This window comes from Poecilia formosa, unplaced genomic scaffold, assembly GCF_000485575.1.
Source record: "Poecilia formosa unplaced genomic scaffold, Poecilia_formosa-5.1.2 Scaffold28, whole genome shotgun sequence".
Classification (NCBI taxonomy): Eukaryota; Metazoa; Chordata; class Actinopteri; order Cyprinodontiformes; family Poeciliidae; genus Poecilia; species Poecilia formosa.
In genome coordinates this window covers 1,250,020-1,265,657 of record NW_006799967.1, presented here as the reverse complement: position 1 = coordinate 1,265,657, position 15,638 = coordinate 1,250,020, and the positions used below count along the sequence as shown (strand labels likewise).

Below are 15,638 nucleotides of genomic sequence, written 5' to 3'. Positions count from 1 at the left end.
AATTTTTTTCTTAACTTTTTTTATGCCTTAAGAAAAAAGAATCCTGACACAAAGGATCATAATTCATGCATGAACAGGTTAATGTCTAGTCAGTTTACAAATTCTGTGACTCCTGAAGGCAGTTTTATTTTGGGGTTTATTAACGTAGAATGTGGCTAGCTATAAATGCATGCCACACCTTTCAGAATTTTATACACCAAAATTGGAAGACATTAAACAATTTTCTGTCCACTTCACAAAATCACACTGCTTCATGTTGCTGGATCACGAGTACCAATGAGATCCACTGAATTGTGATGCGACAAACAGTGAACGCTTTTTCGAGCCGCGGCGGAAAGATAATTTGCCATCTTTGTGACAACGGCCAAAGCTTGATTGCATCATTTGTGTCTTGCCATTTATAGCAATTAAGATGCCATCCCAATAATATACAAATATTTTTTATACCATGTTATCACAGCTTAATTATGTCATTCACAATAATGACATAAGTGGACGTTGATGAAGATGATTGACCTTTTTTTTTTTAGGTCAGCACTGACATTCCTTCAGTGATGTCACCGAGGCCGGGCAAGACAAACGCCTCCTGAGCCGAAACATAATAGCACTTTGTAACTCAGCGCATAAAAAACAAACCTATAATTTAAGTTGTTACACAGAGCGGCAAACAAAAGTCGTAAGTTTAAGTCTGGAAAGAAAGACGCCTGTTGTTCGACTGCAAGATGCACAGAGAGAAATCCAGCGATTGGTCACAAGACGTCACACAGAACAGGTTGAACCGCAAAGTTTGATATTTGATATATGCGAGGCGACAATGGGTCACGGCAGCAAAGTTCGGCTTTAACAACAATGGCCTCGCTTCACCTTGAATACACTCATTTCCACCAGATTGTGTTCTGCTGTGAGTCATTTCAGCAAAATAAAGCAAACAGTAAGAGGCAGAGAGAGCACAAGGGCGACTTGTTCTCTCTATTCCTGCTAAACCTCTTTTCCCCCATTTTTTCCTCCTTTTTCGTGTGTCCATTACATTTCTAATAGTTGTACATCTCGGCAAAAGCTTTTATGCTCTACTTGTGAGAGTAAACCTGTTGGGTCTGGCCTTGATACTTTGTCATGCTGCCAGTCAGAAAAAAAAATGCATAAAAAGAAAAATTACAATCAATTTATATGTTTTGTTTGGCTTTTTATTTTTCAGTTCTGAATTTCTGTCTTGTGGAAAAGTAAATACCGTATTTGCAAAACAATATTTCCAAGAAGATGTGATACAATCTGTGCACCAAACTCTGATTAAAAAAAAAAATAAGAAAATCGATGTGGCATACACAAAACATTATTTAATCCCAGGTATATTAAATCTAAAAATGATATTTCTAATTTTACGAGGTTACAATGCGACAGCGCCGCATTCTGATCTTATCTCTGAATAATCAGATGATGTTAGAAATCTCCTGCTCTGCTCGTCGCTAAAACAAAGCAAAACGCTCCATTAAACGGATGGACAGAAGCCGACATCCTGGTCAGAGTGATTCATCAGGTTCTGTGTCATCACGCCATTAAAAAAAAGGGAAAAAAAAGCTGCTTCATATCCTCATTCTTGCAAATCCCCACATCAGAGCAAATTGTGGTTTTTGAGAAGTATCTGTCTGAATAGTTTCAACTGTCAGGGTGGTGTGGTGTGTTTTTTTTTGTTGTTGTTTTTTTTTTTAATGGAAGACAGGATTGTTAAGTGGGGTGTGTGCAAACCACAAGGGAAAAAAAAAAGTTCCTGCATCTTTACACCTTCCTCCTTCGAGTTGTGCAGGGACTGTTGAATATCTGTAAATAAAATATTGATCTTGGCCCCCGTCTGTCCCGTACCGCCCATCACTCGTTTGCGAAGGAGTCCTCGCTTTCTCCACCTTCGTGTCGACGCACATTCACCGACGCATTACACTCGGCATGTATGGGAGACATATTTCAGGTCATCGAATAAAAAAAAAAAAAAAAGTTAATATCAGACGAAGACAACCTCAAGTTAATACAACAACGGAGTCTTTAGTATAGACTTTTTTTAGTGTGGAGAAAAAATGGCTACTGGAGTCAATTGGGCCATTTTAGGTAACCGACTGAGTCTTGTTGGCGGCAACGGCTGCCGTCAAACGCTTACTCTGGGGGAAAAAAAAAGTGTGTATAATTACTGTGGCTTGTGTTCCTTACTGCACGGCCCAGTTGCAGAGTGAAATTAAATATGCAAAAAATATTCCATTTCCCCCCTTTATACGGTACAGCAAAACCCCCAACATGAACATAAAGCTGCCAAATCTACCATGCCGTTTGCCTAAGCAGCCGGGACAGAAATTGGACATTTAAAAATCCTGAAATAAATCAGGCTGGCCTCGGCAAGGCCTCTTTAGTGTCAATTCAGGACACTAATTCATTGTTTAGTGCTCAACTTCAGTGACCATTTTTCTTTTCTTCTTCTTTTTTCCAGCTATTAATCATCCTGACAGAGATACAGCGGCGGGCAGACGATTGCTCCCGTTCTCCTCGCCTGTGGTTTTTTTAAAACCTGGTCGAAATGGACAAGAGCATGATGAATGCTGCTCGTTCTTTAAGGACGCCAGGCGCACTGTAACGGCTCCTACTGTTGGTTTTTTTTCTACCCGTACGCAAATCCAGGACTTCATTGAATGTTGGTTTGCAAATTCAGAAATGAATAAAAAAACAAAAAAGAAAGTCGGTCACAAAAAAAATACTAGCTAAGTTTCAGAAAATGGTACATTTGTCTACAAATATGTTATCATTTGTGTTATGAAAATAAAAATGGTGAACCGGAGCAAACAAACCAAGTTGCTTCAAAATCTAGTCAGTTTTTTTTTTGTTTTTTTTTTGCTGTGCACATGAACCATCCTTCTCATTTCTTTATGTTTGTTGCAGTAAATTTTCCGATTAGCTATAAATAAAGCCTTCTGTCATCTGTCACCCTGCAGCTTTCAGACTCTCATCCTGAAACCAAAGCACAGTCTGGCTGCTTTCGGGCTGACTCACGAGACAAACATTTTATTTTATCTTTTTTTACCGTAAGTTGACATCACCCCACCCACTGGCAAGCGCTGCATAGTAGCTGTCTGACTACCTAGCTTTTCGATGCATTGTTTATATTGTATCCTAAGTGTGACCTTGTGGAATGCTGTTGACACACTGCAGGGAAATATAAAAATAAAGAAACGGTGAATAAAGTTCAAACCGTATCTCGGTGGCAGCCCAGCTAATCCGCACACCAGGAGAAATCAAAACAAAATTCCACAGATCAAATTATGTGCAGTGAAGCTGAATGATGCAGGGATTAATTATTAAACATTTTTACTGAAATGTTTTTAATGCCTCATACTGGGCGTGAGTTTGATCCATTCTCTTTAAATCTTCCATGCACTCTGATCTGATCCTGTTCTCTCTGTAGATTACCTAATGGAGTCGTGTTGGGTGACTGACTGGGCCGTTGAGGCAGCGTTTTGAAATCGGTTGGACGATTTTCTTGTCTTTTGAGTTTCAGATCACTGTCTTGCTGGAAAATCCATCCTTTTTTCCCCCCCCCACCTTCGTTCTCTGGTCAAGAAAGTCCCGGTAAATTTCTACATTCATCTTTTCTTCAAATATACAACAGCCACACATTGTAAGGTTCCCTCTTCCAAACTGCAGGGATGAAATGATGATTTGTAGGTGATGCGCAGTGCACATCTAGTCTAGGCAGCAGCCGCGTTCCCATTACAAACGTGCGCAAAACTTTGTCAATATTCCGCCAGTGTCAAAAAACACAATTCTGCAATTGCAGTGTTTCCACTGTAATGCTGAGTTTGCACCAGTGGCATCCAGACTGATCATGTGACTTGTGCGATGAGAAAAAAGTGTTTCTGTTGCATCAGAAACACCATCTAGCCCCATTACTTTTATAGCTCTGGAATTAAGCATTCAATATGCTTAATTCTACATCAATATAGGACATGGAGTTTTTATAGATTGTTGATGTAACATATCTTCCTTGAACCATTTGTGTTCTTAAGCTTACAGCTCGTGTTTCATTACAACAAACTCTGGAATTTTCTGCAACAGAAATGAAACCTGAAGTATAAACAGGGGCCTGTGGACTGATGATCAGCAAAGGAACAACTTAACTGAAGTGACAATACAATGCCTGTCAGGACCTGTACGCAGCCATTATCTCATTGATAATTGGGTTCCTTCCGAACATGTCACCAGATCAGAGAAGTGTTTAACATCATGAGCAGTAAAAGTTTTCTCCTGGTCACTTCTGCTGCTAATGATTTTAAAGCTCAATTCACCCGAGAGAGTCTGAAGCGCAGGTCGTAATGGAGTGTGATAAAACAATACGTCTGTCACGTCAGCAAACGCGTCTTCGGTTACAGTCCAGGGTGTGTCGCCTCTGCCTGCATGTTGTTGTCTCACCGCAGATCTGTGCACGTTTTCACTTTGGATGAGATAGTTTGTATCCGAGGCCCGGACAGTAAAGCAACAGGTTGCACGTGTCGTGCCAGTGTTCAGACAATAAACAGAAATGATATAAAATAAAAATAAAAAAGGTTTGCTTGATGCAGGGGAATTTCTTCTTTAAATGTTTCATATAATATATAAAAAAAAGGTACAGAAATGCTTCCAAGGAATGGAAGGAATTAGGTTCTTTAAGGTGTATACATTAATGTTTGCTATAGTTAGCTAGCATTGTCACACCAATTCAAACTTTTTATACTGTACTTTGTACTATCTGATTTTGCCTATAAGTCACCAAGATCTTAATCCAGATATTTGCTTTCTTGCATCAAAACCTTTTTTCTTTCTTTCGCTGTGGCTAAATTAAGTGTTGATTTCTATGTATAGATCTTCCTCGCACCAAACGAATCAAAGCAACTTCCCAGGCTGACCCCCGAGAGAGAGAGAAAAAAAAAAAAAAAAAAAAATTCCCCAGAGCTATCATGTTAACCGCTGGCAGAAAAATATGCAGTTTGTTTTTATTGCTTTGTGCGGGCACACACTTCACACAGCCGTCACACAAGTATGCAAAGCAAAATAAGAGACAGTAGAAAAAAAAACATTACTAACAAGTTCTTGATTCGACAAGCAAGCCACTCACTTTTTAAATGTAATTTATTTGATTTTCACAATCAAATATATGTACAAGTCATATATATTCACAGGATAATTAAATGTCAATGAAGGCATTTTCTTCAAAGCACATTCTGCTACATTGTGCCTTTAATTTCATCTCTGTTGAATTACATTCATTTTTTTTCAGACATTTCAACAGAAAGACATAGAAAGTTAATATTAAAAAAAAAATAGTATTAGGAAAAATAAAAAGCTTAGTTTAAAAAAATAGACAAAATTAATTTACATCTTTACAGTAAATTCCAAATGTAAAAAAAGAATAATCTCTTAATTTTAAGGAGAATAAAAGATAGTAAAAATCTTTTACTTCTGAATATGCATGACTTTAATCTCCATTTTCTGATATTTGTTATGACACTGGGTTAATGAAGTATAAAAGGAATGATTTCCCCTGGAGCTTATTTTATTCAAAGATATTGACAAATGAAACTAATCACTCTTCAGATTATAAATGGAATAAGAGAATGTTAATGCGTACACGTTTTCCCTCATGTTTGTGTCATTAATACTGAAAATCATGCAAATTACTTTGATTACAATGTATCCATTCAAAATGCTGACTTTGCCATCCTGCTGTTCTTCGTTAATGGCGCATAGACGCCATCCGGATGCGCAACGACGCTAATGAGACACTTTGAGTTGAGTCAATAATGGGAGGCAGCTTAAATGTGGTGTTGGGGGTCCTTCCCTGATCGTCACGATGAACTTGAGATGATGGTCTGCAGCTTCCTCATCTCGTCGGTGGTCAGAGGAAACACGGATGTGGGGCTGGAGTTCACCATCAGCATGGCTGAAGGCTCCACTTCCAACCTCTGCATCCTTCTCTGCAGCAGGTCTTCCATGTAGAACTTGGAAGACTTTCTCGGGGGACTGGATTCGGGTTTCACTGGACTGCGGGGAGCCGTCATCTCTTTGGAACAGGCATCCCAAAAATCTGTTGAGTTGAGCTTGTATGGTTTATTGATATCCTGCTGGTCAAGTGGCCAGGCGTTCTGGCCACCTCCGACTTTTCTTGGAAGACCACCGGAAGTCTTGGAGCTGGTGAGGTGGCTCTCCTGGTGGTGATCTGCCCGAGTGTTTGGCATGAGTCCTGGTTTGTTCCTCAGCCTCAGGTCTTCAGCTGAGCTCTGGCGTTGAGGACTACGAGGTGTTTTGTAGCCTGTCGGGAGAACGTCCACATCCGACATGCGGTTTTTCCCCACAGAGACGTCGTAATCGGAGACGGGAAGCTCTTTCGCTTCGGGCAGCTTCGCCGAAGAACCGTAAAACCTGAGCCAGTTACGAACCACGGACAGCGGCACCTCGATTTCCATCTTGCCTTCCTCTCCTTTGGGTATCCTATGCAGAACGTGACTGAGATTGAAACCCTCCGCTTCCATCCTGGCCTCTCTGTCCTCTGGCGGCTGGACTGGAAAGTCTGCTTTCAGAGAGCCGGCTTTCGGTGTCGTCCCGAGGACGCCTTTGTTTGTCTCTGGCGTCAGAGCAGAAATGAATATGGGGCTGTCTGAGGGCGTCCGGGCTTGGACGTCAGCGTCGCTGCTCTCTTTCTTCTCGGACTCAGAGAGGGTCGGGACACCTTCGCCAGACTCCTGTGTCTCGCTTCCGTCTCTTCTTACTACGCCTGCGCTAGGGGGGTTGTAGAGCGTGGAGGGCTTGTTCAGAAACTTTGGGGTCTTGCTGGACGAAGGTGGGCCAAACGACGAGGGAGGGTCAGTGTCGGTGTCGGGCTCTCGAGCTGGAGCTTTCGTGCTCAGGTTCAGGGGTTCAGAGGTTGACAATCCAGTTGAGTCCTTGTACTCCTTCGCCAGCCTACGCAACTGATCTAGAGACTGGCTGACCATGTTTACTGGGTCCTGAGGAGTCGGGTAGGAAGGGAGACGTGGGACTTTCGGAGGAGGGGGGATATGTGGTGGTATTACAGCCGGCACAAAAGGTGGCAGAAGTGGGTGAGCTGGCCACCCAGTTGGGTAGTAATGGAAAGGTAGGGAGTAGATATTCCCATGTGGGTCCGACTGGAAGCAGGGGGTTAGCTGAGGGGGAAAATCAGAGATTATCTTAGTGAGACTTTCTCTTGTCTGTAAATTAAGAAGTAAGCTTTCCTAAGTAGTTCAGTGAATTATTCCTTGCATTAGAACCACTTTCTTCACATCATTAGCTTATAAAATACAGCTAAAAATGACTGAAATGAAACCAACCGGTGACAGCGGTAAGAGCCCACGTTTGGGCGGCCTCGGACCTAGATTGTCTTTGGGGTCGCGGTAGGGCCTCGTCTGATGTTGCGGCATGGAGCTCATCAATATGCCTTTCAGCTGACACTCGTAAGGCAGAAGCAACCTAAACAAATGGGGGCAGAGTCAGACGAAAGCTTCCAGCTCGATAAAACCACTCGGTCATACTGCTCTTGCAGATAACCGCACTCACTTTTCATAGTGTCTGCGTGTGCAGGTGGCTGCACTTGTGCTTCGGGGGTTTCCTCCCAGCGCGTTGTAAACCCGTTTCCACAACTGATGAGACGTCACCTGGATTGTAGAGGAGAGATTAGTTTGTGTTTGTTTGTCTGGAAACGGCATTAAAAACAGATGCACCAAAACAGTTTTACTAAAAAAAGAAGTAAGGGTTTAGTACAATCAATATCTACCACTACAAATAACTAAGAAAATTCAGTCACTTTCCATTCAGACATCTATAATATCTGTGTCTTCAAAAATTTGACATTAAAAGATGCTGTAAGGCATATATATATATATATATATATATATATATATATACAATATAAATAAATAAAAGAATTACCTGATGGTAGCCACCCAAGTCACTGACAGTCTTGAACATCAAAAATAAATCAACTGGAAAGCAAAACCAAACAAACAAAAACATTAATATATATTAATATAATTATTACTCTAAAGTAAAATGAATGTATTTGTCATTTATTGCAATTCAGTTGTTGTTTTTTCATATTTGGTTGCCTTAGACCATTTTTCCCCTTTCTTGATTTTGAGATCATGCAAAGTGTTTTTATATTCACAGGGAGAAAAAAATACACCACATAAAACGTTCAGTAGGATTATTCTTTGAAAATATTTCTTAATTCATAGAGGTATGCAAATGTTTTTAGCTAAACAATTTAGCAATATGAAACGTATATATTGATCTAAATTCCTCTAATAACTGTTTCAACACCAAATCTCACATCTTGATGTGTAGGATGTTTCCTAAGATCATTTTTACTTGATCTGACATTTGAGATGTTTGTTGACAATATGTCAAACAAACGCAGCTGGAATGCGATGCACTTGAATTATGTTACGACAGTATGTAATTTTTTTTTTTAAAGACACAGTGAGGACATATTGACATTTGTCTCAACAGTTTTCGCAGATAATTACTTTGCTTGAAGCCCAGATTGGGGATCCTCTCTATCGGCGTGTCTCGCTTCTTCATGAAAAGGTAAAGATTTTTCAGGAACTGCTCCTCCGTGATCTCCTCCATCGGCTTTTTGGTGCTCTCGTCTTGGACTTCCACCTGCGCCATTTTCACTTGCAACCTGAAAACAGTAATAAACAAGATTTTATAGGAGAGCAAATTTAAGATTTTTTTTAATTTTATTTTATTTCAAGATGTCATCCCAATGAGCTTTCTCTCCCGCTGTTCTCAAATGTATCGGGATGAACAGCTTTACTTCAACACCTCGATGAATCGATGCAACCCGGCCACATCGTGTCGACTGATACGGAAACTTTTAGTAATCTCAGCAGCGCGAGCGACTTACAGCATCGGCATGAGGCATAAACACAGCATGCTTTCAATGCTTCCTTTATCCACTTAGTTAAATCTGTTTCCTTACACGTCAATTGCAGCACCGTAATATTAGTTAGGATATATATTAAAATATTAGAACAGACATTATTTCAGCTAATGAAAGATCGTTCTTTTCCATTTTCATCCATAATGCAAAAAGAAATGTTCTAAGAGTTTTTCTTTTATGGCATCCAAATAAAATCACTCAATAACAAAGATGAACGGTGACCAGAAAAATCGACAAACATGATAAAAAAAAAATTAAGATTAAATATCATGAGATAATTATGTATGGATTTAAACCAAAGTATCTCTTACCTTTTGTTCTCCAGAAGACGATAAATTTGGAAAGGCTTATCTCATCGCCCTGACGATCAGAAAACAAGCCGAGAAGCCCGTGTGGGTTAAAGATCCTCGCAGGAAGTTTAAAAGACAACTTGGATCACGGCAGCAGCTTATTAAGGCCCCCGTAACGTCAGTCGCGCATTAGTCCCTTGAGACTTTGTGACAAAGTGATAAAGTAGCAGAAAGGAGGTGTTTACTTTAACAACTTCCTGCTGAGATTCGAATTGTCCGACCAGTTCGACTCGTTCCGGAGTTATGTGACCAGAAAAAAAAAAAAACATAATAGGATTAATCATGACTCGGGACGGTGAAAAAATTTGCTCCCATCATATTCTCTATTCAGACATATCTATATCTGTAATTACTATTATTATGTTTTATTTAAACACATTTGATGTATTGCATAACCTTTCACAGACATTCCAGTGTGGACCTCAATTGGCCTTTAACAGGAAAGCGATGCAGCAAAGGGAATAGCATCAAAAATCGTCTTATCAGGACATCAAATCAATGTTTTGCATTTCTCAGAAACACAACTTTCTAAATGTGCGAAGATGTTGAAACATATTGTGGAAATCTACTGACATGTATGTCGCTTGAGTTAATTTTGCTCCACAATGGGTTCCTTGTGTTGAATTAGGCTGCTAAAATTGATTCTCAAATAATCTTCTGCATCAGAACCGGTTTACGGGGTTCATGGGGTTTCTTCCTGCAATACCTACTATAATCATGTAGAACATTATCTCTGAACGCACAAGAAGTTGGGCTACAGCAGCAGACTACCCCACCGGGTGTCACTCCTGTCAACCAGGAAACAGGAAATTAAGGCCCCTTTTTTGGATGACCACCAGTCATCCAAAAAAGACCTCAATCCAAACAAGACCATTTGCAATGTAGTGAGTTGGGAGATTGGAATTACAAAAATAAATTGGCTTAATGCCAATTTAAAAAAAAACATGTTTTTCAATTACAAGGTATGATAAGATGTTTTTTGGGCTTGTATTGACCATTAGCATATTTCGCAAAATTGCAATGGGAGCACTCTTTACATCATGAGTCAGACGATCAAACGCCTTCTTCGGGAAAGACGAAGGCGACTGGAAGTAGTAGGAGGATGATGGCACGGCATGTTTTTGTAACGACTTATCACGTGAACAACCGTATTCACATGTGATTTTAATTGTATTTCTTATTTAGTGGAAACATTGCAATTGCGAGATTGTTTTTTGAACACTAGCGGAATACCGTCAAACGTTTCGCAGCACATTTGTAAAGGGAACGCAGCTATTGCTGTGGAGCGAACGGCTCTGCAACAACTGTGATGCCATCACATCAGTTTAGACCAAAACCCCCGAATGTTTCGGACATCTTGTTGAATAATTGGAGAACAAAACAGGGACCAACCCAGCAGTAGGTGTCGTGTGTCTAAAAAAGCGATTCATACGAGTTCAGATTAAGATTTCACTGTACTGGGAACAACACATATGACCTTGACATATGACCAAAGTAGAAGAAAATGAACTTGAACTAAAATAAGCTCTCAAAATAACTGACCTTTCTGGCTGATAAAAAATGCTGATGATTATCCATAAGAAAGAAGAAAGTATGAAGTTGGCAAAAATATTTCTGGAGTTTTTATATTTTTTATATCCTCCCTATATCTGTGCTGTTTACTTTGTCACAACTAGAACAATCAAAAAGTGTTTTTACAGCGTTTAGGTTTTGGGTATCTCTTTAAATCTCATACAAAGCAGAAGAAGAGAACATTAGAAAATAATTAAGATCATGATTTAGTCTATCATGTATGCAATATGTATTTGTAGTCAATGTTTCGGAATAATAGATCAAATGTTCCTTACAACAAAATAACTATGTTGTCACAGTAAATGATTATAAAAAAAATTAATATTGTATTTTGATTATTTCACAAATTGACACAAATTATTTAGTACAGAAATGTGATTCAGATGGAAAATAATGGAATATCAAAATCTGAAAAGTGTACCATACATTTACAGCCCATTTTATAACTTATAATATTGCTTTTAAAAAAACTAAACATTTCAGAAATGTTATTACTGAGTGCAACACATTTTAGAGAATAATTGGACACAGATGGATGTTTGAAAACCTTTTACTGTTATGATCATTTCTCACTTATAGGTAACAAAAACATATTTCAAAATTAAAATATCAGCCTAATAAAAAAACTAAAAATACAGAAAAATATGGTTAATATCTTTTTAAAGATTGTTTTCAAAAGGAACCTTTTGTCTGATAAATGGTGTGAACACGTATTATAATTTATTTAATATAACTGAATATTTAACCACCTGTAACAACAACGTTCTCAGTCTTTTGAGTGAAGCCAGTCAAGCTTCATTAATTTTCTGACAGCAAACAGGATCATGAAAACTTTCCAAATGTCACAAAGTCTTTCACTTGTAAAAACAACCAGCAGCCCGGCCTAATGGGAACCTGAAAGGCGAAAACGGTGAATTCAAGGTTGGAGTTAAAATCCACAGATATCCAGAGCGAAGGCTTCTACCAGGAAGTTCAATTCAGAATAAACTCTTGCATTTGTCCAGCACCGTGGTCTCTGTCTGTCTGTATGTGGTTCTCAGGCAATCGTAGGAATCCGAAGGGCGGGGCGCCGTCCCTGTCAAAACACTGCTGCTACACCGAGCTGAACCTGCAACAATGCAAATATAGAAACCAGAAAACTGGATGAGTCAAACGGGTGAAATCCGTTTGCTTTAATCCTCTAAAGCTCCTCTGTCAAATCAGCATTGTGAAAGCATTGTTTGGTAATTAGGGTTTTGTTTTATTTTTTTTGTTCTGAATTTGTATTATGTAATTTGTATGCTGCAACATCGGTGATATCTGTGGATAAACTAGACACATTGTGGGGGGAAAGAACTGGAGGAAGCAGCTCAGTCTTAAACCCTATCAGAGATCCTCTGATTGGTTTCAGTGGGTGTGAAAGTTACGGTAAAGATACTGCTTCTTTTGTCTGTCGGCTACAGAAGAAGCAAATTGAAGTAAACATAGTAAAAGTGGATGGACTAAAGGATCAGAATCAAAATACACAAATTTACTGGGAAAATAAAGGAAACTTGATTGCTGCATGCAAATGAAAGATTTGATTAAATGCTTTTAAAACACGTTTTTGCTCCATCAAGGCCCCAGTCGGTATCAACGGATGGTAATTTTGAGTATAAATGCTACAATTGCACTACATCAACATTTACAAAATAATTTAGGCAAAAAAAAAGTTATATATTCCATGCATTGCTGGTGTTGAATTTTGCAGCAATTTTCAAGTAGTCATAATATTAATATAGTTTACTCTGGTAATATTACAACTTTATTCTGGTAATATTTTGTTCTTGTAATATTGACTTTATTCACAAAATTTTATTTTATTATTTTATTTTGACTTTATTAAAGTGTTAACTTTTTTTTATATATTATTTTTTTTACTTTATTCATGTGCGAGTTCATTCTTGTAATACTGTGGCTTTATTCTCGTAATTTTCAGACTTTATTTTCATAATTTTAGTTTTTTAATCTTAATTTTTTCTTAGCATGGTCATATTTTCAAGCAACTAAAGTTTTGAAAATACATTTCCAGCTCCCGTTTGTGATTTATTGGCAGGTTTTGTTGTTTAATCTGACCAAAACACCGATTCGGTTTGTTCCTCTAAACTTTGTAAAGCAAAAACAAACCGCGGTCACGGCAGCACAGCCTGTCACAGTAAAGGTAAAAGGATTTTAACCTGGAAAAATTATGTAAGAGAAATATTGTAGTTTTCAAACCTCAACGTTTTAAGACCTTTTTTTTTTTTTTTTTATACATGCCAACGACCGGCCTAGGGGCCTAATCTCTACCAATGATAGCACAGGGAAGTCTTAAGTGTGAAAACAAAGATGCGAAGATGAAATCTTATACTACATTTCCTCATTCTTTTTTTCTTTTTTTTTTTTCTTTTAAGTTTTCATTTCTATTTGGAAAGGAATTGAGTGGAATTTCCCAGCAGCCACATTTATAAAACTGTTGGACTGCGAGAGTTAATGCCGAGTTAAAAGGTCGGACATTCCTCACACCATTTGAATGGGACGGTTCTATACAATGGTGCTGTTGATATGGCCTGTTGTCACAACTCTCTGTTAAACTGGAAAGGGGACCGCTTGCAGATATCCATTGCATAAGCCTATTGCAATCAAACAACAAACACACCATCTACAAGAAAACTGTAAAATATGCATCTTCTTTGTGTTGCAGAATAAGACACAATGGCTCCCTGTTAAAATACGGCATTCCGCGTTGATGTTTACACATGCCAGGCTGGATGCAGGAATTCCTCAGAAAATGTGATGTTTGTATATCAATAAATCACAGCCAACTTGTCGGTCACGCTATGTCAACCGTGACAAAAAATGTTGTCTTGTCACAGCAAAGCCTCTGAGTGACAAATGAAGGACACAATGACTCTGGGACATGAATGCAACGTATTCTTTGCTGATCATATTGTAATGAAGTTATCTTAAGCTACAAAAAAAATAAAAAATAATAAGATGCACACGCCCAAGAGAACACATCGAAGTAGGTTACAACCTGTCGTTTTAACACGGTCCCCTTAGAAGTTCAAAAGAAGACGGATTATTTTTTAAAACATTTGTCAACAGGAGTTTCCCCCAGTTTCGCTTGACCTAAATTGTTCAAGTCGAGGTTAAAAATAACTGAGCAAGTTGTGTAAAGCTGGAATTCGTCGTCCAAGATTCATTTTTATTTTATTTTTTTGTTTCATAAAAATTTAGGATAAAAGCTTGCAAAGGGATGCTAAATGGGAGGGTATTACATATGTTCCAGTCACATGGTGTCATTTTATACCGCAATCAAGCAAATATGTTAACCCTAGTCGTCATAAAAAATTCAGTTTATATCAAAAACAATTTAAAAGAAACATAACTTTGCATCATAAAAATATCTGATTGCTTCGAAACTGGACTCAAATAATCTGCTTTATTAATGCATCGTGAATCTAATTTAAACTTTTTTTTTTTTAAATTCATGGTTTGAATAATACAAACTGGGAAAGTTTTGACAGTCCCGGTGAACAGACTGTGGTTTTATGTCCCCAACATGTTTCCTCTTACAGCAGCGAGAGCATCTAATGTCAGCAAAACTTACTTTTTGCTAAGTGCAATCTGCAGTTTCCATCGTCATTGCTCCATCTGTTCGTCTCTAAAGCTTACGGCTTTTCTTGTGGATTCTCTACCACACATGGGATCATATTATTATTGCCCCATAAAGGTGCAACAAATTCTCATTTCTGCTGTCTTGCAGTTTGTACTGAAATTAACTGCAGCAGAAGGAAGTCCTCAACCTTTGCGTAGTAATGTGTGTCCCTTTAACTATTCCAGACTTCAGTAGTCTCAGATCACATTGTGGCCCTACTCAAACTTAGTCAGGTTTAATCTACAGGAAAATTACATTAGAACATTAATTTTACAGCCAGTATTATTTGTGTTGTCATTATACTCTGCTTAGTTAACTAATAAAGTAAGTGCTTACACACTTAACAGGGATGATCAATCGTAAAAGCTAAAAGAAAACTTTTTTTTTTTACTCTTTGTTTCTGGCAGACTGCGTTTCTGCATTCTTGAAATAGCTTCTCCTGGTATGTCTTCCATTTTGACCGTCTTCTCTTGATGCACCACTCTGCCTGTCTTTGTGTACAGTGGAAAAAACGGAGCCATTTAGGAACCAATTCATGCCTCTGGTTACAAAACACATAAACAGACAAACAGACGGTGCCACGTTTGGACCAGAGACTGTCAAGATTTTAAAGTGAGAATAATTCGGGAATTTTCACTGAGTTATTGTTGCAGGAACATAATCTATCCGCAAATCCAAACATCCGTCTATTATCTTCTACTTTGGTCATCCTTCGTCCCCTCAGGCGTCTTCCTAAATCGGCCGTTATGTGGTTTCATCATTTTCTGCGTCCTATTCTGGTTTCCTTCCCTTTGGCTAGTTTGTCTTGACTTCTGTCTGCACTCCAACCTTCTCATTGATATTCTGACCTTTGACCTGTCCCTCATTTTTTTGACTACCTTTCTAAATTGTGGATTATCCGTTTCATTTGATCCGGTCTTCTTCTTGGACTCTACTCTGAGTGTTAGTCACGCAGTCCCCCCAGCGTGTTCTGGGGTCTGGTTTGTGAGTTTTTGCCGCAGTCGGTGGGCCTCCGGTTTGGACCCTGGCTCCGTCATCTTGCCACTATCAGCGTGCGACAGAAACACTTTGAGGTCCGTTTACCAGGACG

General features: G+C 38.8%; 2 protein-coding genes across 5 annotated transcripts in view; one reads left to right on the top strand and one right to left on the bottom strand.

The window, feature by feature from the left end:
• LOC103135862 (rhotekin-like) overlaps positions 1-2,844 on the top strand; it is a 23,636-nt gene extending 20,792 nt beyond the window's left edge. For 2 of the 4 annotated variants that reach the window (XM_016669843.1, XM_016669842.1), the window contains exon 14: positions 2,471-2,844. In XM_016669843.1, coding sequence (XP_016525329.1) covers positions 2,471-2,742 — 272 coding nt within the window. In that variant the 3' untranslated portion in view covers positions 2,743-2,844. The remainder of the gene's footprint in view (positions 1-2,470) is intronic. The other 2 variants (XM_016669845.1, XM_016669844.1) reach the window with 1 other exon arrangement.
• Positions 2,845-5,360: 2,516 nt separating this feature from the next.
• arid6 (AT-rich interaction domain 6) lies at positions 5,361-9,472 on the bottom strand. Its single transcript, XM_007548813.2, has 6 exons — positions 9,280-9,472; positions 8,550-8,707; positions 7,954-8,006; positions 7,582-7,679; positions 7,356-7,494; positions 5,361-7,190 (listed from the first exon to the last, which is right to left on the bottom strand). Exons 2-6 carry the CDS (start codon positions 8,692-8,694, stop codon positions 5,856-5,858), a joined length of 1,770 nt encoding a protein of 589 aa, XP_007548875.1. The 5' UTR covers positions 8,695-8,707; positions 9,280-9,472; the 3' UTR covers positions 5,361-5,855.
• Positions 9,473-15,638: the final 6,166 nt, after the last annotated feature.

Excerpts from the sequence above, each read along its gene's own strand:
- arid6 (XM_007548813.2), bottom strand. The coding sequence starts at position 8,694 with ATGGCGCAGGTGGAAGTCCAAGACGAGAGCACCAAAAAGCCGATGGAG. Across the intron at positions 8,007-8,549 it reads CAATCTGGGCTTCAAGCAAA|TTGATTTATTTTTGATGTTC; the intron begins GTAATTATCTGC and ends TTTGCTTTCCAG. Across the intron at positions 7,495-7,581 it reads ACACGCAGACACTATGAAAA|GTTGCTTCTGCCTTACGAGT; the intron begins GTGAGTGCGGTT and ends CCATTTGTTTAG.